Source organism: Achroia grisella, unplaced genomic scaffold (genome assembly GCF_030625045.1).
Source record: "Achroia grisella isolate CSIRO2021 unplaced genomic scaffold, CSIRO_AGI_Agris_v1 utg1920, whole genome shotgun sequence".
Taxonomy (NCBI): domain Eukaryota; kingdom Metazoa; phylum Arthropoda; class Insecta; order Lepidoptera; family Pyralidae; genus Achroia; species Achroia grisella.
Genome location: NW_026712695.1, coordinates 486,925 through 511,349, shown reverse-complemented (window position 1 = coordinate 511,349; position 24,425 = coordinate 486,925). Strand labels below are relative to the sequence as shown.

Sequence of the window (24,425 nt, the reverse complement as noted above, 5' to 3'; positions counted from 1 at the left end):
ATAATAAATTATATTAACCCAAAAAAAATTAAAATAGATTCTGGAGTTAATGTATTGAAATCAATTTCCCATATTTTAGTTGATCCACATTATTATTAACCGAATGATATGCTAAATTTTTGGACGAGTATTTGAGTGGAAATTTAAAAATCTAATGTATAAAGATGTAGCAAGAAACAAGTAATAACATATAAGTAAATAAACAAAGTCGCTTCCTCATCTATAATATTGGTAAGGATTACCACGATCAAAAAAACAAACATGAACCATAACAATGGGCATGAAGTCACAAAGAGAATATTTTATCTATATAAATACTGTTATTAGTTGATGGTAGTATAGATAAAAGCCTGCCGTCCGATTTGTGTGTATTATTTAGTAGGAGGTTCATTGGCGACCCTCCAAATTGAATAACAAAGTGACAATTAGGCAACAATACAAGAAAGAGAAAAATCTTTGAGGTCCTTAAATTCGGGAAGCCCGAACCCCTTTAACAGCCGATAATCTGTATGGTTTTATAATTTAAAGATTTTTATTCAAACTCTTTTACCGACTTATTGAGGAAGATAAAAGTAAAACATACTTTTTTGTTGAGTTTTCTTTGGATTCAGGTCAAAGGAAATTTAATTATATTGTTGGACTATATAAAGTTTTTCGTGTTCTTTCCAAAACTTTACGTTATATCAACTGTGCACGCAACTACGTTCGCTAATATATACCTAATTAATATTTAGCAATGAATATAAAATATATATACGTATATACTATAATTCCACTTCTTATTTATTTAGATATCATTAAACGGTTAGTCATAGTTAACATTGTTAACTAATTGTAAAAAAAAACATGTGTTTTTCTAATTATTTCCTGTAATAGAATGTCGAGTTATAGAAATAAGCTACAAGTCCTTTGTGGAATTTTTCCTTAAAGAAAATTATTATTTTTGCTAAGTTGGACGAAATGGTCTCTATAAAGCACCAGACAATCGACGTGTTTGAACCGGAGAATTTCTTATTAAACTTTTGTAAGTGCTATCGAATTTTCTGGGTAAAAGTAGTATACCATGGTTATTACGTATGTTTTATTGCATAGTTTTAAAAACTATTCAAGTTTCAGAATTTGATATAGGGATTTTCTTGACATAAATAAACTTTACAATTAAACGAATGAAATTGCTAATTATCACCCAAATCACATAAGTTGTTATGGAAATACCCATCAATTTTACATATAAACTACTGTTGCCCTCGTCTTCGTGTACACTTCGATCTTGATTATGATAATCAAATCACAACAATAATGAAAGTATGTATACAACGCTATTAGTTTATTAACTAATAACATTGCAGGTGGTGTGTTAAGAATATTCACAAAATGAATTATTCGCCCATTAGTAATTTATCGAGTATCTTTAGCCTATGTTCCTAAGCCATATTAACAAAATATTATATGAATATCTCGTAATTTTTATATGAAATATTAATATACTAACAAACAAACGGATATAGTTTTTGCATCGTCACTATTTTATTACACGTAATAAAAGATAAAAATTGCTCTTTTTGTATATGAGCAAGTAGTTACATTCCATTCTTTTGAACCTCAGATATTTAATCGTTCCATTGTACAATAAAAATTGGCTGTTATAATAAAAATGCCAATACATACAACGATACCGAACAAAGAGCCAATTTGGTTGGTATAAACATTTCCCAATTTTCCAATATGAATGACAAATTGGATTTATCACGTACGCTAGGTGGGCCCCACGAGAAATTGTTCTTTTTTACCGCGCACTCAAAACGCATTTAATGTAATTCCCGTCACTTAAAGCTCGCGTAATTCCATTTCTGTGACTAAATCCATTGTGTATAACCGCCCTAGATTAAACTAGGCCAACTACTTATTATACCTAAAAAATATTATACCTATTGTCATAAAAAGTAGTATAAATCTTACTCAGATTACACGATAAAAATCAAAATGAGGAGATCCACAGAAAAACTGAAATAACAGGAACTGTAAAATCAGGAATGGATGATTGAAATGTAGGTCATGTAGCTCGAGTAACCAATACTATGTTCGAGAGAGTAGTTCCTGTATAAAAATAGTGTAACACGACCCAAATCTATGTGAAGTAACGACGAAGTATAATACTAGAATTTAATTACGCTAAATTATATTTGTGGAAATTATATTAAACTTATTACGATTCGACATTATATTAACGTCTTTGTAATTTGTAATGACTTTGAAAGTTTACCACTCAAGAAATTGAAAGGATATTATAAAATACCTCGTTCGATCAATTCTCAATTTGAATTCGTCAATTCTATGGACAAGTCGATACTTGTCCGTAGAATTGACGAATTCAAATTGAGAATTGATCGAACGAGGTATTTTATGACTTTCCCCTGTATTTAATTTAAATACACGTTTCTTCATTGGTTAATAAAGTAAAAAAAAGAAAAGAAGATATAAAACATCTTTTATGTGCTATTAAAATATTCCTACATATGTATTAATTTTTATTATAGACTTATTTGGGGATGAATGATGAATACTATTATACATAACAAAACATCAACTTAATATTCATATTTATATTTAGTTTCGAACTACTCTAATGCTGTTGGCCATAGCTGGCCTTTACAGCTTCACCAGACGATAGGTAATTATTACTATCTTTTATAACCAGCGTTTAATTTTGTAAGTTTTCTATCCTTCACTATTTTCTTTTGAAACATTGAAAGAATTTCTCAAATCGGTGTAGGTCCAATTTTACTTTTCTCATAAAATACCCCGTTCTATCACTTTGTAATATTCTTACTGATCACATATTTTACGACAATGTAAAATTAATATTATCCTTATCCTTGTCTAGTTCACTAGAGAGGAGATCGATCACTTGTGGAACCAACCACATAATCACTTGTATAGGAGACTACTGACTAGTACGTTGACAGCAACGTACTAGACCTTGTCTCATATTTAAAGACCAAGTGTAGTATTGACTCGAATATTTATTAATTTCGACGATTTTGAAGTGGGGTCGTTTGTAGATTTATATTAAAAAAGATAAATAAACCGTTGACTGTATAGTATATATGGAATGGAATGGAAACGTAAAAATTGGCACCTTCCTATCTCGACGGTCTCACCTTGACATACTTTACCTGAGAAATAGTCATCCGCAATAATAATTCGGGTGTCTTTTAACTCTCTGTCTCAGAGAGTCTCACCTATTTCTATGGGCAAACAGTTTACTTTCATACTTATTCCGTTGAAGTAGGACAGTGATCAAAATGATTTAAGACTGTATCTCAAGTTCCTCATTCCTTGCGTCACAGGTCGAGACAGCAATACGTAAAAATCCTTCGGTATTATTTTATTTATTTTATTTATATATTTAATTCAGGCTACATGGCCCATATTATAAATACCTTATAGACATGTTAGTCTATAAGGTAAGAAATAATAATAAAATATGAAAAATAAAATTGTCTCTATGGTCACGGCACTGACGACGGCAATCTGCCACGGTAGCGCCGATAGACATAGTAGTCCTCCTTCATGAAGGTGGGCAGCATATTGAGGGCCACGAACGCTTTGAGTCATGTGGCTCGATTCCAACTAACCCTCAATGTCAGGTTGCTTTTTTCAACAATGTCCTCTGGTAGCGTAGAGGCGGGATAGGTACATTGCCGTGGTCGGTGTTGCGGCACGTAACAAGAAGTATGTCAGGCTGTGCCACAATGGTTTCGATTGACCCTCTTTGTGCGCCTCTTCTTTTGTACCGTGACAAAACCATCATCATCACGGTCAGCAGACTTGAAGGGTAATTTTCAGAGTCACTTTAGGCTCATTCCGCTGAGCAGTTGGTTTTTTAGCGGCGACGGTGCAAAATCTTGGCGCTTTGATAGCACCGCGGACTTTGTGGTGCTCCACTTGCAGCGGTGCGGGCGCTCGCGGTGTGCGGGCAGGGGGCGCAGGACGAGGAACGACGTCGGCTTCGGCGTCACCGCATCGGTCGTAGGTGAAAACGCTGACTCGATAGTCGCGGCGGACTCATCGAGGCATGCTCCACGACGCGTGTTTACATTTCTAGCATCAGATGACGTAAAATTTTCGTGAATCACGTATCTACTTCCTTGCGCAACTCAATAATGGTTCCCTCGGACACGTTTAATCGTAGCGTCACATCGGCCAGGCTCTTTTTCAAGGAGACGATGTCCTTGAGCACAGGTCGACGTGGTCGAAAGTGACGGGAGGAAGCTTGTTAATATCCTTCGCCACAAAAGTAATCAGGATCGGTCACCTTCAGCAGCGCACATATCTTCTAGACTTTTATAGTGCCGTCGCGTCTGCGAAATCTGTTCGCTCTTGTTGAGAGACTCATAAATTCGCGCGATGTCGTCTTGGCTGAAGTTGGACGTACATATCTGTACTGCACTAATTTCATCCATTACGTCCAGTTTTTGCTGCAGGAACGCGAGGAGCTCGTTAACCACAAGTTTATCACACATGGGCTTGCGCCGCGCCGATTAATCCGTATATATTTAATTAAAATAATACGTGCACATCTGAACGCGCGTACTGTCAGATTTGTGCTATTTGTACTATTAAATAGCCCCTTACCAACAGGCGGACGGTATGCATAATTGTTGCCCACATTGTATAAAATAAATTCGCGAATGCTCCCCGTATTCAGGGTACGTTCGGGTTATCGGCAAATCCGTACGTGTTTATACGGTTATCCGACTTTTGGCCGATTTTCAAAGGACTGTCAATAGAAAGATAAGAAATTCAACATTATATCTTTCTGCGCGTATTACCCGATATATATCGATCGAAGCACAAATTTGTCCTATACTAAAATTAATTTTGGAACAATTATAGTCGTTTTTATTATTTGTGAAACAAAATAATAATATTCTTAAATTTATGATTAATTATCATAATACTTATTTGGTTATTAGCAGATTAGTACCATATTGCATAATATTAACATTTATAATCAACATTCATGCAATAGTTTACCTAGTTGATGTATATTAGCATAATAACAATAATATTATACGTCACTGTTGTAGGCTACTGTCAGGTACCTCTTTATGAACTATTTTACCACAAAATAGCTAACCTCATTTAGTTGACGTTATTTAAAAGCAAGACGATATTCGCCTGTGCCTATAAGTATATAAGGGCTGGTTTTTGTTTGCGCGTGTACACCAGTCGCGTGTTCAACAACGCCAACCCCTCCAATTAAGGGGCAGGCAAAGTGCGACGAGTGCACGTAAGCAGGCCTCGGCGATATCATAACGTTTACACACGACTTTTAAATGAGACTGGCTCGGGTTTATGAAGCTTTCACGCTTTAATTCTGTACAACTTTGCACTGCTAGCGAAAAAACGAATGGCGTCGCCGAACGTGTTCTCTATACGTGTTTTCTGATTACTTCGTTTTGGGGTTCCGTCGGTGAATAAATATGTAATATGTTTGGAAAATTGCATCACAAGTATTGTTTAGCTTTATTTCGAAGCTTTATTTCGATATCTACAAAACTTTATTCGCGGATTGATGTACTTGAAAATCTTGCTTAAGAATAAAAAAGTGTCCTTATGATTTCTGACTAGTCCTTTCCATCGCCAGGTTTACGACAAGAAGAACTTAACCACTAGGGGTGACTATGCAGCACATACCACAGCGATGCAAATGAAGGAGAACACAAAATAAAACTCACACCGCGGCTGCCCAAGACAATCATATTTAGTGACGAGAAACTTAATGAAAGCGTTATGCAAAATTTGAAATGGTATTCTTATCGAAGTGTGAACTCTTGCCACATATTTCCTTTCAGTAAAAATGCTACAGTTAAAAACTGTTTTACTCACTTTAATATTCCTATAAAAAGTATCTTATAACCATTATAATATACATATATCTTATAACAGCTACGGATGTATATCGTGTCCGGCTCCCTCTGGTAAAGGTTCTTTTTAATGAAATTTATCGTGTTTGATGCCAGCAGGCAAAATAGATTTTGACACGAGGATTATACGTAATTAACAGATAAATAAACGAGTCCATTAGCCACAGAACTGTGAACCGTAATTACACAGCGAGGTTTCTGTTAGATTCACAGAATGCCAGATTAGGGGTAATTAAGTCTTGTGGGAGTGCAACCCAACGAGGACCATTATATGGGATAATGAGGTGTCCAGTCAGCCAGCTCTTGTAATATGTAAATTGAATTTTCTATTTTCCTTTGGGGTCACTAGTTTTTTAACGAACTCACACGTTCATATTACGTGTAAAAGCAAACGGTGACATATTAATGAGTTTGGTTTCACTTGGCTTCATACGCAAAATGTTAATTTATAAAATGTGTGTTTAAATTCAACTCACGTAAGGGCATTTATTGTATTTGAGGCATATTTCCTGTGAGTATTTTGCACGTACTAAACTTCGTATATTACAGAATAGATGCCTTGTTGCTTTGACATTAATACTTGTTATAAAAAGTTACTAAATAGGTTGTAAAGTTCCAAGTTAAATCATCAAATTTTATAACTATTACTATTAAATTAAAAATAATTTTAAATATTTAACACATTTATTTCAATAACTATGTAGTATCAACACAAACAAAAACGTTCTGAAAGATTCGTCGGTACAAACATGGCAAAACCGGAAGTAATAAATAAAATAGTAGCACGGAATTTGCGCTGCAATATCCTTTTACCTCAAAGGTAAGCAGAAGAATGGATATTCGAAATTCTATCCGTGTCAGAATGTAAAACTGGATGTGTAAGTTTGTATGAAAATTCTAAACCTCTTACGTTAGATATATACCTACAGATAAATAATTTGCATAGTGGTACTAAGTCTACCGCAATAATTATAGCGTTATTGTTAACATATATTATTGTTATTTGTAATAAAGTCTTATATTATTGCGTTTAAGCACAAGTATGTAAGTACAAATAGAGAATTCATTCAACTGTATGAAGCGTACTTTTGTAAAAGTATTGAAAATGAAATAAACACCTAGTTTCTCAAAATACGAACTTTCAATTTCGTAGACTGCTGCAAAAGTACTGAAAATAAATTAACGAAAATCTTGTATAAGAAAAGATCAACAAGATACTATAGCAAACTTGTTGCAAAGACTGTAAAAGAGATTAAATTATTAGGTAGACAGTTCGGAAACAATGAATGTACCGAAGAACTCGAGTTCTGAAACTGTTATCTCAGTTTCGCTTACAGTACTTTCCTACAATTTGAACATACTTAATGTATTAATAATATAACAAAAATTCAACAACTTTTTGGTCTAACAATATTAAATGAAATAGTGAAGAAATAGATATTACCTAGAAATTTACTTCAAATTTCTAGCTAATATCTATTTAATATTTACATAACTTTTTTGGCATATTATTATTATCAAACAAAAATACCTATTAGAGAATACAGAGTAGACAATTAGAGTGGTATAATATGATTGATATATTTAGAACCGCGTATAGGTGTGATGAAGATGAGCAGGAAAAATTGTTTCAACTGATGGTAAAAAGTGAAATGAATATAAAAATTATACAGGTTACCATGTCCCATCACAAAAGTATAATATATATATATATTGTATTGTATTTTTAAATTTACTATTTTAAGAATAAATTTCTTTGTTCAATGCTTAAACTTATTCACTATATCACACATAGATATCGTTTAAACACAGAATACCTGCACTAAATTAAAAAGATACGATAGCCAGATATTTTTAATTCCATAAGCACAATAGACCTGTACACTTGTATCGGAGCGGTCGCATTTATTTGAAGTGAGGATTTATTATGAAATAGTCGTTCACCTACCAAACAGCGAAAAAATTCCAGTACCGGTCGCTACTGGTGTTGCGTGCCGAGGTACCACAGTTATAGGGTCACACGAACCGCTTGCACAAAAAAGTAGGCTGAAATTAAATATGTATAGGCATACACGCCCTGATCGATGAATGTGCGACAATTCTAATTCTAATGAAAAGCTTCATGGGAACTAAACTGTTGCAGTTTTAAATAATAATGGAAATGTAAGTCAATGGTTGTCACTGGTAAATAGTATGTAATCAGGAATAATTGCAATATGTGCTAATAACAGTAGATAAATGTTTTTATAATTTTATACTACCATCTATATAAAATACATAATGAAATAAACACAACGTAAGTTTTCAAAATATATTGAATTGAGAATGAAATTCATCAATATTCAAACTTAATTAATACTTATTACTATGTTTATTCATTTAAATTTGTATAATAAATATCTACTAAATAAATTTCTCAGCTAATACATTGAGGCTGTGGTATAGAAACTTACTTAATCTACTAATAAATGGATTAAGAAAAATCTAATTTAAACAATTTAATATTTCAAATCACTAAATTGTCATGACGTCTTCTTTAAAAATTACCCTACTTCCAAGTAAAAACTTTCTTTCCTGTCTTACGGGACGGGTTTATTTTTTCAATTTCTTAATTAGGCATCATAAAAATAGAAATATCGAAAGTTACATTAATTTACTACGTGTAATCGGTCTGATGGATAATACGTAAATTTTAATCTATATCCCGATCACGGATACAGTCAATAGTAAAGTTAACATTGACAAAAGGTGAAAATTAAAATATTGCTCCAGATACTAGTTATTCAATGTAGGTAATGTTAAGATAAGGACACCGTGAAATTAGAAATTACTGCTATTAAAATTATAAGTAGCTACACTGGCCATAACAGCATATTTTAATTATTTAAATTAATGGGTGAACGCCGTCAAAATACAGAGCAATTCATTTCACGTAAAGTTGTTAGCTTTAGGATTTATTAAGCCACTTCACGAATATTACGAGGATACTAATTTGCCACTACTAAACTGAGAGTAAGTTTGGATTTGATTCTGTTTGCCTGACTCTAATATAGCGTATCGTGGTAACAAGCATATTTATTTGGATCCACTGAGAAGCTATTTGAATATCTAACTATTTTGACATTACAACTTCTATGGAGTTTTTTTATTTCGATTCTATTTATGGATTGTATTTTTTTAATTTAATGTTGATTTTTTATTATAATATATAATATTTCTTCTGGATAAATTATATAAGAGTTGAGGAGAACAAACTGTATCATTATAAACTATTTATATATACTATTTAATATATAATATATTACATGCAATTATATTAACCTCGATGAAATTTTAATCAAGTAATGTTATAATTTCTATATAGTTAATGAAATAATATAAAATAGGCTTTAATATCTTATTGCAGACAACTGTCAATAACAGAACTAGTGCACTTTTATATTCAGAATTCCTCCGTCGTAGGAATTGTATGAAATAAAACTCAACAACATTGAATATTGAATAAGAAATGGCGGTACATAGTACTTGTATTCTCACTACATCATGGCCCATAAAGTTTAGTAATTATTTATTCTGATTTATCTACATACTACCACATATATATATAATTCAGGCACCTCGTGTTTATTATATAAAAATAATGTCCTATATTATATATACATTATGGACTAACATAATTAAGAAACGGCCCAGTCGGTGCAGTGCCACAATGGTTTCAATTGATCCTCTTATTGCTTACCAGAAATGGACTACGATAGTTCTCCACGCAGAACCGCGTGTAGGTCGACTTCTATTAGGTGAATTATTGATATTGGACCACTTGTAATGTGTTTTCTAATCCGATGTGACTTGATCTATCAGAAGTATCTGTGATACATAAATAAAGAGATATTTATTTAATAATTAACTATAATTTAATATATACATCCGGTGTTCTACGCTTAATTAGATAAACGTATGCTCAATACCCAAAATCCACTTCGAATAAGCGCTTCTCAATAGTTAAGTGGATACTAAACTTGGGAATATGCTGACGACAAAATCCGTTTTGTAAATCTGATATGGTAGGCGTGGCTCAGCAGTTGTGGTCGTCATCCAATTTACCTTTAAGCTTCATATGAAGCTACCATAGCGGGATAATATCTTCTCGCAACAATAGCAAATTTCAAATATAATTTTGTGACTATAGAGTCGTTATTTGTGTCTCAAGGTGCATGTATGGTTGTAAGCCCTTAGATAATTGAACATTAAAGATATAAAACATACAACAATAAAGACCTCATTAATCTTCCGATATATATATAGATAAAAAATAATTTATTTCTCTTTGTATATTTAAAACTTACAAGTTAATATATGAGGACTGTGATTTTATATTTAAATGAAATATATACATTTTTATTAAGTCATAAATAATGAAAGACATAAATAAAACCAAATTTTATTATTTAGTATATTAATTTTAAATATAAGTACAATTATGTATGTGTAGGTGTTTGTATATAATATATATAGAAAACTAACCTTGCACTCTTAGTTCAACACAAATAATTAATATTAAAACTGCCCTTTATATTTGTGTAATCATTTTATACTACTTACAGAATTCGTCTAGATAAATAAAAACTATATAGACACCTACGTAGTCAGTCCATGGAATTCAAATAAAACCTAGTATGTGTTGTAACAAGGAAATATTTTCAACTACTCTCTTCACGATGTACTCAAATGGCTCTCATCAATGGGTATGAGTTTGTTGTGCGACCCCGCGCTCCCGAACCCTACAGAAGCCCAACGAGCCGAATGTAATGACGTCATTTGTCAAACATATTTTACAAGCACCTCGTACGCATACTATCACATTTAATATAGGTATTATACAGCATTAATCACGCAGATACGTGTTGTGTTACATTCTTTAAATAAACACATTTCATACTTATGTACGTAATAACGAAAAAAAGTTAAAAGTAAAACAAAAAATCATAACCTATATTAAAAAATAATGAAAAATTTGTCAGTCACCTATAATAATGTCTAGTCGAAAATAAATGTTGAGTATAAAATATCATATCAAATATCCTCAAAATATATCAATCTCTATATTTCGCCGCTAGTATCAATAATTTTCACAACAAAATTTAAAAAACACGCCATTAAAATGAACAAATATAAAACACAACCTACGGCACTAGAAACACATAAATTAATAGGTACGTTACTTAGCGTTAATGAATTTTGATTCTCCCGGGAATGACTCTCAGTCAATTAAGGAAACAAACATGGATATAGAGTTACTGCAACAGGGATACTAGCAGATATGGAATTGTATAAGTAGTAATGGTAATAAGTAGCATTAGTTAAAAGAAATATAGTACCTTCTTTTTCATACAATTGAATGGGAAAACGGGGTGGAATATACGAGTAAATGAACAACACCACGGAAATCGTGATTACAAAGGTAATCGTTTCTTCGTGTAACACCCTTAAAATATCAAGCATTCACAAAATAAAGAATGTATTTTTGTGTATTTTTCTGTTATATAAGCAGCCTATTATTATCAATTTATGTAATTGAATTGTTTGCTGCTAAAAATTGGTTATTGGTAAGGTACAGTCCCTACACTGCCATTTACGTATGTTCCATTGACGGCGCCGCCAACGCGGAGCCCGTAGCAAATATGTACTATCATGTATGATTCATTTTAAATCTTCAAGTTTGTGTTTAAAATAAAAAATATCAAATCTTTTATTGTAAAGCAAAAAAAAATATATTATTTATTATTTAATTTAATGTAGTTATCTATAGCAATTACAAACAGAGTCAAAGATAACGCCTGTAATATCATAATATTATGGTCAATTGTATACTTTTTTTGATATTCTATTTTCTACAGGCGTTGTTCATTTGCAAACCAAATTTATATTTGTAGGAAGAATATAACATACATTTAAAAATAAACTAAGTTCAATTGATGTGAAATTAGAGTAAAACTAACGCAGATAAACTTTATTTGTTACAAAAAAAAACAACAAAATCTGTATGAAATAACAATCACATTGAGAACATAATTTTTTAAGTCAATGGAAAAGCACTTAAAAGAATGCACGCAAAATTATTGAAATTGCGCATTCTATTTGCGGTAATATCTGTAGAAATAACTGTTTTCAATTGGCTAGATCTGAATTGGTCCCGAAATTAGATAACTATATCTAACGTAATATGCGCTTATATAATTTTAAAGTCACCTAATATTTATTTACATTTATAAGAATTGTATTTTAGAAAATATTATTACAATTATTAGAAATTAATTTTAATTTTAATTATATTATTACTACTATGCATATGTATTATGGTAATTATTTACCAAGTCATTCCGATATTATTCAGTCACTGATTTACTCTTAGGTACTTGTGCTACAATAGTTACATATTCACCATAAGCTTCACATTTATTATCACATTACCACATTATCGCTTTCCAATAATCAATTATTTTTTTATTGATTTCTTTATATCAAGCAACTATCTATACAAATTAGATATGACCATATATTTTGTTCTTTAATTTATTTAAGAATGTACTAACACAGTGTTAATAAACAAATGGAAATTATTATAATATTATGTTTTCAGAAAACAATTTCTGCTTTCAAAGAACTGAAATATCAGTAGCTCTGGCTAAAGTGGGTATTACCGTTGTTCCGTTTCGTTACAGTTGTCGACATGTATTGTTTTAACGAGATGCACTTTTATACGCAAGGTATAACTTTATCAACGGCTACCGTTGCATATTCACTCTGTACCGTATTGATAACGTCATAGGTATACATAGTGGATTGTGACAATTTAGAAATAAATGCGAAAAGTCACGTTTTCAAGAAAGCATGTACAACTGTGACTCAGTACAAGACGTGATGGGATACGTTATTCGAAGTTATAACTGTACTCTGTTTATTCTCCGGTGTATTTATTATGTATATCAATAAGCGAAGCCTAGTTCTACTATTCCTATGATCTATCTTTAGTTGCGACAGTTGCCAATTGCTAGATAGAGTTGCTGTATGCTGTCAAATTTTTAACGGCCCACCTGAAAGTGGCAGCTGTTGGTAACGAAATCACGCTGTTATGTGACATCCGTAGTGTCCTTCATACGTTCTTGAAGGATAAAATGGCATATCTGCATACCAGATTATTTCACTCATAGTCTTCGTAAAAAAATGACAATTTTACATATACACATCGAGTCAAGTCGTTATACATATTATATTATCTGTGGTTATACTATAAAAACATTATCATTACAGTATAAATCTATATTCACAATATTCATATAATTAATATCACTATATGCATTTTTAGCATATTTGGCTAATATTCTAAACTACAACATACATATAGTTTTCTATATTATCGAAAACTATATGTAAGTATGTTGAAATAAACGCGAGTTGCGACAAATTGTATACTGTCAACGTTTTCAGTCCTTTGACGTATCTCTATATTTACAATTCCTGTGTTGAATACACTTGCTGCACTATTCTATGTATTTGACAGAATGCATTTACAATATAAAGTACTACTTAAAACCATTTCGGTCTAAATATTTCGAATACTACTATAGTTATTTTTATTTTAGAGGAACACTTAAGTAATCACAGGTAATAGTAATATTAATAATAAAATCTCCCTAATAAAGTAAACATATGTATAACTATTTTTTGCTTTATTAATAACATTTCTATTTGCAAGATGCACCATACGAACAAAATGGATCAGCTAATTGAATTTCATTACTCATAAAACTAATTACAGGAAACCTTACATTTTATTTTCAACGACAAAAGAACATAAATAAATTTTGTACATTTATTTTCACCATTGCATTTATATGTAAATAAATCTGATCAAGCAATGGTCGCCATAATAAAAAAGAACATCTGATATGAATACATATTATTTTGTTTATCCAATTTTACATTAATAGAAGTGAGAATTTGGTATGAAATTTTCACTAATAATTAATAGTATCAACTGTAATTATTGAATGTCAGCACGAGTCGTCCGACTCTTATTGAAAAGTGGCTCTTACATATCTATTGTACCCCAGATTCGTTGTCAATGCCATTTAAATGAAATATTGAAATATTATGTTTCTTGTATATATTGTACAACTAAATTTAGCCTTCGAATGTCCGGAAACATAACTACCTAGTAATTATACTTAATAGCATAGAATTTAGTCCACTTTGAAGTAGCTTTGTTGAAATACAAGATCTATCTACAGCAACCCATATCACAACCATGACAACTAACATTACATTGTGACAAAAAAAGACATAAGACACTCTATAACAAAAGTGTGGGTAATCGAAGTGTTTATCAAGATATATCAAGACAATATAAACATAAAAGTATTACAAATATATTTTTAGCATAAAAATTTTCATTGTAATGGCAATCATAAACAATTTAAAAAGTTGCGTTCAAACTGACTTGTATGTATTCATAACTTTTCATAATTATTTTGAAGGGAGGGCATAGCAAGATGTATTTTGACACATTTTCTCGACACATTCGCTCGACTTGGGGCGGCCCGAACTGGCGTAGTACCTCCACCAAGCATAATACCACAGCCAAACAGTGCTGTACTTGCACTACACAACAGCACTGTGTTCCTGTGGTGAGTAAGGTGACCAGAGCCCCATAGGGATTGGTTGTGCTGGTATTAGAGGACCTGTGTGTTCAACAGTGCCGCGGGATTGCATAGGCACGACATGGTGGCGCGGCATTCAGGGAGACCCGGTGAAACGGCTAACCGCTGGCCGCCCGCAGATTGTTGGGTTCCCGAACCCAGGGATTACGTAATCTCCGCCCTGTGAGGCTGAGCCACCGCCTGCGCATAATCCCTGGTGTAGTAGTCGTGCCGAAGGAGAAAACCGGAGTGGACCCTGGTGGCTGCTACACTAGTGGGGGAACCGGGGCCCTTCCGGCCGCCGTGCCACCAAATCGCTCAACCTGTGCAATGCTGGGGTGTGTTGACGCACCTTTTTGTCCTTTCTAATACCAGCGCAACCGTTCCCCTTTAAACCTTTAACAAAAACACCCAAAAAAATGACCAGAAGCAAAAGAAGGAAGTTTGGTACATCAGCGGCACCCCAATCCACTTTCAATATGGATTTCTTTAACATCAGGGGACTTCACGAAAACATCAATGCGGTCCACCAACACCTTGAGACCGCCAAGCCGACCCTTTTATTCCTTACGGAGACCCAGATATCCTCTCCGGCTGATACTTCATACCTACTATACCTCGGGTATAAACTCGAGCACAAATTTGTACGTCGTGCCGGGGTATGTTTGTATGTCCCGGGGGATATCTGCTATCGCCGCCTTCTTGGTCTAGAAGACAAAGACCTGTCTGTTCTATGGGTACGTGTAGATCAGGGTGACTACACCGGCATCTATGCGTGCTTGTACAGGTCTCATAGCGGTGACGAGGATACGACCCGACTCTTTGAGCACCTTCAATTGACGTCTGATAAAGTTCTTGAACAGCATCCCTCCGCGAGGTTAGTTATTCCTGGAGACTTCAATGCCCATCACACCGAGTGGCTCCGTTCTCGGCTCACCGACCACGCGGGGAGAACTGCTCACGAGTTTGCTCTGACATATGGATTCTCTCAACTGGTGCTTTCTCCAACGAGAATATAAGAATCCAGATATTGAGACCCATAGAGCTCCCTACTTGACCTTCTGCTGGCTACACATCCGGACGGATATTCAGTGACCGTGGAGGCACAACTTGGTTCTTCAGATCACTGTCTTATCCGATCCCAGGTACCGTGCACAAGTCCTGCCGCATCCCGACCTCCGTGTCAATGTCGCATGTGGCATTACAAGTCAGCAGATTGGGATAGATTGCGAGAATTCTACGCATCGTACCCATGGAAGCAGTACTGCTTTGCATCAGAAGACGTTGATACCTGTACAGCCGCCGTCACTGAAGTCATACTTGCGGGTATGAAATACTTTATTCCAAACTTTCTTGTTGCTTCAGGAGCGAAAAAGCGACCGTGGTTTAATAAGTCTTGCAGACAAGCGAGACAGGCTAAACAAACTGCTTTTCAGGCTTGGACCACGGCTCGTTCTAATAATGATATTGGCGTATCTGATGCGAGGCGGAATTTAAATGCTGCGTCTAGGTTTAGAAAGAGGGCAATTGCTAGAGCCAATAATGATTGATGACTTGGCACTCAGTGCAAAAGAGAAGGCCGATTTGTTGTGCGCTTTTTGCCTCAAATTTGACTCTAGACGCTGGGGATACCATACTTATTACCATCCCATGGTGTGGTAGCTCTATGCCGGAAATATCCGTAACGCAACGGAGAGTCCGGCGAGAGTTACTGTCTCTTGATGTCAAGTCGAATGGGCCAGACGGCATACCGGCATTGGTGTTAAAGAAGTGTACTCCTGAGTTGTGTCCCGTACTCACGCGCCTCTTCGCGTTTTCATACTCCTCTGGGCAATTTCCGCAATCATGGAAGACCACCCTTGTGCACCCTGTGCCAAAAAAGGGTGACAGAGCAAACCCATCGAACTACAGGCCTATCGCTATCGTATCTCTACTCTCCAAGGTCATCACCTTGGAGAGTAGAGATACGATAGCGATATGCATGTAATTAATACACAGCTCCTTGGATACCTAGAGGATCACGATCTATTGAGCGATCGTCAATATGGTTTTCGCCATAATCGCTCAACTGGTGATCTTTTAGCGTATCTCACACACCGCTGGGCTCTTGCCATAGAGAGTAAAGGTGAGGCGTTGGCAGTCGGCCTTGACATAGCGAAGGCATTCGATCGGGTTTGGCATCAAGGTCTTCTATCGAAATTGCCCTCATACGGAATACCAGAGGGATTATGCAAATGGGTCGCTAGTTTTTTGTCTGGCAGATACATCAAAACCGTGGTAGACGGTAATTGCTCCGATAACATGGACATTAACGCTGGCGTCCCGCAAGGCTCTGTTCTCTCCCCAACACTGTTTTTGATGCATATCAATGATCTGTTAACCACAGTTACATAACCTTTATTGCTATGCGGATGACAGTACCGGGGACGCATATTACACGGGCCGTGCTAATATCCCTCTTTCCGTTGTGAAAGCAAAACGCGAATAGCTTGTGTCTGAAATTGAGAGTACTCTTACCAGAGTCTCCGATTGGGGGGACTGAATTTAGTTCAATTCAATCCTACTAAGACACAAGCCTGCGCGTTCACCGCTAAGAAAACCCCTTTTGCTATGGCTCCTCAATTCCAGAACACGTCCGTTACCATCTCTAAGAGTATTGGGATTCTCGGTGTCGACATCTCTAGTACTGTTGAGTTCCACAGTCACCTGGAAGAAAAGGTAAAGCTGGCGTCCAAGAAGCTCGGTGTGCTCTCTATTGAGGCGAGACGAGGCGGTACTTCACTGCGGACCAGAGACTTCTCTTATATAAGTAACAGGTTCGGCCGCTCATGGAGTACTGCTCTCATCTTTGGGCGGGAGCACCTCGATACCAGTTCGGTACTTTTGACTCAGTTCAGAGACGTGCTATGAGAATTGTCGATGATCCCAGTCTCTCTAGCGCCACTTAGCTTGAGGCGAGACTTCGCCTCGCTTTGTGTGTTCTACCGATTATACAATGGACTGTGTTCTGAGGAATTCGACATGATGCCGACAGCCACCTTTTACCACCGCACCGCTCGCCATCGACAGGGAATTCATCCCCACACGCTGGAACCGAACCCCATAAGTGGTCCCGAACAGTGCGGTTTCAGAGGAGTTTCCTCCCGCGTACACTTAGATTGTGGAATGAAGTTCCTGCCGAGGTTTTCGCACGAGACTACAGCATGGGATTTTTCAAGGGTATATTAGGGTTTCTTAAGGGTCGGTAACGCGCAAGTGATACCCCTGGTGTTTCAGGCGCTCATAGGCTACGGTAACCATTTACCATCAGATGGGCCGTATGCTTGAATGCTACCATCGTAGTATAACAAAAAATAACTAGCTGAGCCCGCGATTTCATCCACATTAAAAATCCATAAAATAGCCTATGTTAGTCTGATACAGAAGCTATATTACTGTAAATTTTCATCAAAATCCGTTCAAAGGTTTTTGCGTGAAAGAATAACAAACGTACATTCTCATAAACTTTGGCGTTTATAAGATTAAGAGTATGATATGAACGAATGAAGAATATGGTATAACCGGCATCGGTAAGAGAAAATGAAGAATAAAAAGATGATAAGAAAATTCCATTACTTACTCCATCGTGGCGAAATCACCAGGAATTAATTATCGTGGTTACAAAGAGAGTACGCATAGAGGTCTTCCTGAGAGTAACGCGTCCAATAAATGAGAGACTCAATTAAAAAATTGATATTATAAATTGCATTTCATGATTATCTAGAATATATTAGACAAAAACACCTTCATTGGTCCTAGAGAATCAAGTCATGAGTATAACATTGTTAACAGTACCGAGCAAACTAAGTTACAGTGGTTACTGCTGTCTGTAAAACGTGTGAAGCGGGCATGCCTACCTAATCGGGTATCGGATTTGTTAGAGTTTGCTATCTAGCTATATCATCCACCTATGCGTTGGAAGACTATTTTGGATAACTTGTTCGTTCTAAATGTAAAGTGAATAGAACACTAGCGTATTGACAGTTATATAGAAATCTTAATATAAAATTCTACGAAGAAACACAAAATGACAGAAAACTTCACATATAGTGAACCAAAAAAATGAGTTTGTACAAAGTCATATTTAAATATATACGACCGTTTAACATTTTAAGACATATATGTTATTAAATAGACAATATAATATGGAGACTCATTTACTAGCTCTATACGATCACCGTAATAAATTAATGGATCAGAAAAACTATGGTAAGTACAAAGAATGGTAAGTAGAAGAAAATATAATGCAACAGTCTTCCCTACGTGGTAAAACCCTTTTATAAGAACAGATGAGGTGACTTGAGCTTATGATGATGTAGTCTTGTACCTTTTTGGGTCTCTTTTCTGCATAGTGATCTTTGATGTACGACCTCGTACCTTTTGTCTAACACACCGCTTTACGTCCGATGGTCGCGGGTTCGATCTCGCACGGCACAAACATTTGTATTCATGAGTATTGTTTGTGTCGGTCTGGGTGATGTATATTAAGTGTATTTAAAAAAAAAATATCTATGTATTTGTATCAGTTATCTAGTACATAGATGGTGCTGTGTGAATTGTTCTGAGATTATATTATATTATTATTATTATTATTTGAATTAGCTAAAATATTTACCAAGTATAATCTAACTTCGAAGTCAGACTATGTATTAGCTAACGGCTGCAACATTCTGTGGACCACATAGCTTTTCGTGAATCTTCGTACAGTTATTACACAATCATCGATAACAGAGTTTGGCACTGGCTAGCGGTGTACGTCCTGTTAGACATACACCTAAGTAACGATACATGTTTTCGCTTAAATACTGAAAACGGTTTATAACCTATATGTGTGCTAATGTTATAAGGAGAGAAAGAGAGATAATTGCATTTCGAGAGGATCTACTTACCGATATCATTAGGATATCAAAGGTTCATTGTCCAGAATAACATAGACTATATATTATAGTTCTATATACAAAACTAACGCAGTTGGAATACACGAAATCACCTTTTTAAAAAAGGGGTAAAATAAATAGGTGTCACGATGTGGTCGACACGTAAATTGAAGAAAAATCCATTTCCATATAGAGAGATATATTTGGCGGGAAAAAGGCATTTTGGGAGAATATGCTAATCTTGTTAATTAGTGGTGCCTCCCGTCCTTCCGTAGCCGAGAGAAAAATACTCTGGCCGCCCTGACTTATTGCCCCCATTAATATTGTCCGCACTTCCCCGACAACTGCCTATTTTCCAGCTTCTAAATCTGCTTACTGCTAATCACCACCACTTGCACGCCATCTCCCTAACTCAAACGTTATATTTTCCCATTAGATATTCTCTTTATCTTATACCCATTTACGTCCAACTTTTTTATTTTATTTTGTTCTATCATAAAATTGTACTAATTATTACAAGTTAATTTTACATTACATATCCTATTTAAGCAATATTTATGTTATCCTCATGTAACATAATGTTGATATAAGTACGAGTATTTATGTATATGTATTATCTTCTAGCATGAAATTATTTAACCCGTAGTGGGTTATGAAATTTTCTGATTATTAAATCTGCCCATTTGTTTACTTAGTTACAATTCATGTTAACATTTTTTCTATATTTATAATCCTCTCAAAATATTGAAAGAATTAATATAACAATGAATTTCAGGCTGTTATTGGAAATGCCTATTTTCGGTGTAATTCCTACAGATCATACAATTAGCAATATCAAAAATATTCAAAATTATATAGGTATATACGAACCTAAAAATTTTTTTCATCATATTAATCTGAATTTAAATCGTTTACTTTAAAACAATGCGAATTATATATGATATATAGTACATATGTATTAAACTGAATGAAAAGTATTGCATAAATTATAATTTAATTTTAAAAAATGCGACTATCTAAAGGCCCTGGTTCCATTTAAAGTTTGTTATAGGTATATGTATACGATAAGAATGTAAGTAATCGTACAATATTAAATTCAAATTATAATATCGATAGATACTATCACATATATTTCCATTATATATGTAAATCAAAGACGTAATTTAAAAATGCACAAAAAAATGTCTTGCACAGTTTTTCAGTTCAGTTCAATCTAGATTAGATTGAACTGAACACTGTCGGCATTTCGTGTTATTGACACTTTTTTCTCTATTATAGTAAAATCCAGTCTCCAGAAATTCGTATATACGACATTCTGTAGGATGATTTAGATATAGACAACAAATCAGTAGAATGGAAAAAATGGTATTGACAATATGAGCCCACTAAAACAATTTCATCAAGTTACGAGATGTTTGTAATCATCGAATCATTTACCAGATGGTTATCATACAACGTGCAAAATCTTGTTGTTGAAATAATGTCTTTTAGTGGATTATAAAGATATGCTCGCGTGCACTGCGCACACGGTATAGACTGGCGATACACTAGTGGAGGATGAACGGTTGCTTAAGTTAAGTTTATTAGCCCATCGTAACGTAATCGTAATTTACCAAAACTTATTATGTTTATCTTTTTTTTATAGTTGTCCAAGCAAATATTACAAAACTCCATCGCCGGTATAACGTTACAGGTATAAAGTGTAATATATGATTTTTTCCACACGTCGGATCGTGAGCGATCAACAAAAACGCTATATGTATGTCACCGCAAATCCCTGCAAACACTGAGGTGAGCACAAAGAGCAGTTCTGTAAATCAGATGTACCACGGACGAGATTTATGTGTAAATAAAACAACCACAATCCCGGCCAACCATCGCGCGGAATTAGGTATTTCAATTTAACGCCAGTTACCGTATGCGATAAATTCATGTAAACCGTACATGTCTACTTATCTATACATAGCTGAGGGATTATCTCATTAACACTACTAATTAACAGCTTAGTCATATTAATAAATTAATTAATTATCAATAATTACTACAATGTAAATAATTGTTAACTAACTAGTTCGTCCCCATTTGGAACTGAATCTCTATACTAAAATACCTACATTAACGCACTTGTGAAAAAAAATACGAACTATACATTTCTGTTATCATGTAAATATCTAGATGTGTTAGTTTAATGCGGAGAGATGTGGTGAAACAATTTTATTATAATTTATTGATTAAAGTATTAATGAATTACCGTACCGCATGAGACAGCGTGTATATACGACGTATAGTACGTATTATAACTTCTTAGACCAAAAAAGTGGGTGGGCTGTGTAAAAGATGATATGCACAATGCGAGATTACATACATATATACATGTGTAGGTTGGACTCCATTTTCCGCAATTGGCCTCTCATTCGGGTAGTTGTGCTTACATACAGTCCAACCTACATATCATCTTTTACACAGCCCACCCACTTTTTTGGTCTAAGAATTTATAATACGTACTATATGTCGTATATATAAATAATTATACTTGTAGGTACCATATTTATTACTTTATTCTAATTCCTTTTAATAGCTGCTGAAACACTGTCTACGTAATCGATAATACTGATAAACGTTTAATATAATGGTACAAGAATAAGCAATCTAATCATTTGACAACATAATTTCATATACGTGATCAATTATATGAAACTTTGTAACTATGCTGTGTCACTATGTGGTTATCTACAGGTTTAGTAAACACTCTAAGCTTGTTTATGCAAAATAACGATGAAATATTAATATTAAAATACTCCTATAGTAAACAAATAACACTTTCATGACACTATCAAGTTCCAAACGAAGTAGAGTTTATAATATGGATACTAGACAACTGATAGGCATTTTTAAGAAAAATTACATACACATGCAAATTAAGACTAATTAATTGTATTCCTGAACATTAATTTATATACATTAACATGTGTATGTTTTTACTGTAAGGGGATCCCGTATGCGATCGTCATAAAGTAATGCGAAACGCTAGGCCATCAAGATACTATAGTTTTATTTTTTATAATATGTGTAATTATTTTTTATTTTATGCTGTTATAATTAAAAATATTCTATGTGGTCTAGGTTTGGTCCTATCCACAAGCAATTTATAATTAACTAGCTACTCGTCTACATGGTGTACATGTATTTTATATATAAACCTTCCTCTTCAATCACAATATCTATTAAAAAAAACCGTTTCAAAAATTGTTGCTCCGTACTTTTGTACATTACTACTACGTAAGTTAATATTAAAATCGCTGAGTTGTAGATTTTTAACAGAGGATAAATTTTATCATAATTTATTTTTACTAATATAGAACTCATTAAATATCTGAGAAATATTTAATCATTTTGGCTTAAAATAAACTATAAAGGAAAAGATATGAGAAGACGACTACGTTAGCCATCTACTTTATAACAGAGAGGACATTTTATAAAATTGTATAATATATTTCTACGCAGAAATATATTTCTTAATAAATACCTACATTACAATTCACAATAAAATACATATAACCAAAAGAGATTATTTAAATTTGCTGAAGCAGGAACTTATTTCTTTGCTTTCTTATGGACATTTTCATGTAAAATTTTCACGTTATTATATTGATCCAGTACTTTTACTATGTACTAATCAATCATGATATTGTCATCTGACTACAAAATAGAGGTACTTCTCAAAGTGATTTAAGATTCAAGATTTTTTAAATTTCTTATAAGATTTAAACAAATGTATGTAAGTGACATGTTCTTAACATTAGAAACTATGTACATAACATTCAATGAAGCGAGCAATTTGTTAAATATTATATGGAACTAAAAACTATCTACGTTATATAAATTAAACTGAGGAATGTCGTGTGACAAGACGCAATGCATTGCTTAATGTAATTTTATGTCAGATAAGTGAAAACTTTAACCATTTATAATCAAATTTGAAGATTATTGTAATAGACATGATGATTACCATATACTATACTATTATACATTAAAAGTTTTTAAATTGAATTCAGAAAAAAAGATCGTATATTAATCGTATTTTATTTAAATTATTTTATTAAGTACCGCATTCGTATTTCACTGGGAGTAAATGCAATTTTTTTATGAATCAATATGATATGGTGTACTCATCTACACTAACGGTATACGCTAGTTGCGTATCAGCGCAGGATAATGTTATGTGAGTCAGTCCATCGTGTGTCAATTCAGGAATTAACCACGATAATTTCAAGGGAAGACCGCGTGTAATTTATAGCGTGTATATATATTATTTACCAATATAATATATATGTAATATATTATATTTGTAAATAATAATACACTAATTTATCAATAATCACTCCCCTGAAATAGTTTAATTTCTATATATATAGGTTTTTCTATATATATTCCAACAATAGAGCACAGTAGCTGTAGCAAGACTATTTGTCTTGCTATAGCTACTGTGCTCTATTGTTGGAATATTTATCTATAGAAAAATACTGTATTAATGAGATTATCTGAGATGGATGAATAAAATATAAAATTTTAATAAGTTATATATAGAATAGTAATCAAAGAGGAACATATTATACACGTGATTTTTTTATTGGCTTTAATACAATTCACAGTTGAAAGCGATTTGTTGTACCGAATCACTTACCGTTGCTATTACTCTAAAAATAACTAGATTTCTAAAAAAAACAAGACATAATTGTGAAAAGTTTATAATAACAGAAAATTTGCATTGATTGGCATTTATAATTACTTTATAAAGGAACAGATGTTTATAAAAATATAACGCTTAATTCTATTCACAATTTGGGGTATCATATGCGAAGTGACTCTACCTTGTT

The 24,425-nt window shown here is 33.8% G+C and overlaps 1 protein-coding gene across 1 annotated transcript; it reads left to right on the top strand.

Annotated features, from left to right (window-relative positions):
* The first annotated feature begins 15,051 nt into the window (after nucleotides 1-15,051).
* LOC131841721 (uncharacterized) lies at nucleotides 15,052-16,182 on the top strand. Its single transcript, XM_059190040.1, has 2 exons — nucleotides 15,052-15,627; nucleotides 15,676-16,182. The coding sequence occupies exons 1-2, from the start codon at nucleotides 15,052-15,054 to the stop codon at nucleotides 16,180-16,182; spliced, it is 1,083 nt and encodes a 360-aa protein (XP_059046023.1).
* Nucleotides 16,183-24,425: the final 8,243 nt, after the last annotated feature.

Bases quoted from the DNA above. Each gene is read 5' to 3' on its own strand.
- LOC131841721 (XM_059190040.1), top strand. From the start codon at position 15,052: ATGACCAGAAGCAAAAGAAGGAAGTTTGGTACATCAGCGGCACCCCAA. The intron at 15,628-15,675 runs GTGCTTTCTCCA...TGAGACCCATAG, and splicing joins CATATGGATTCTCTCAACTG to AGCTCCCTACTTGACCTTCT.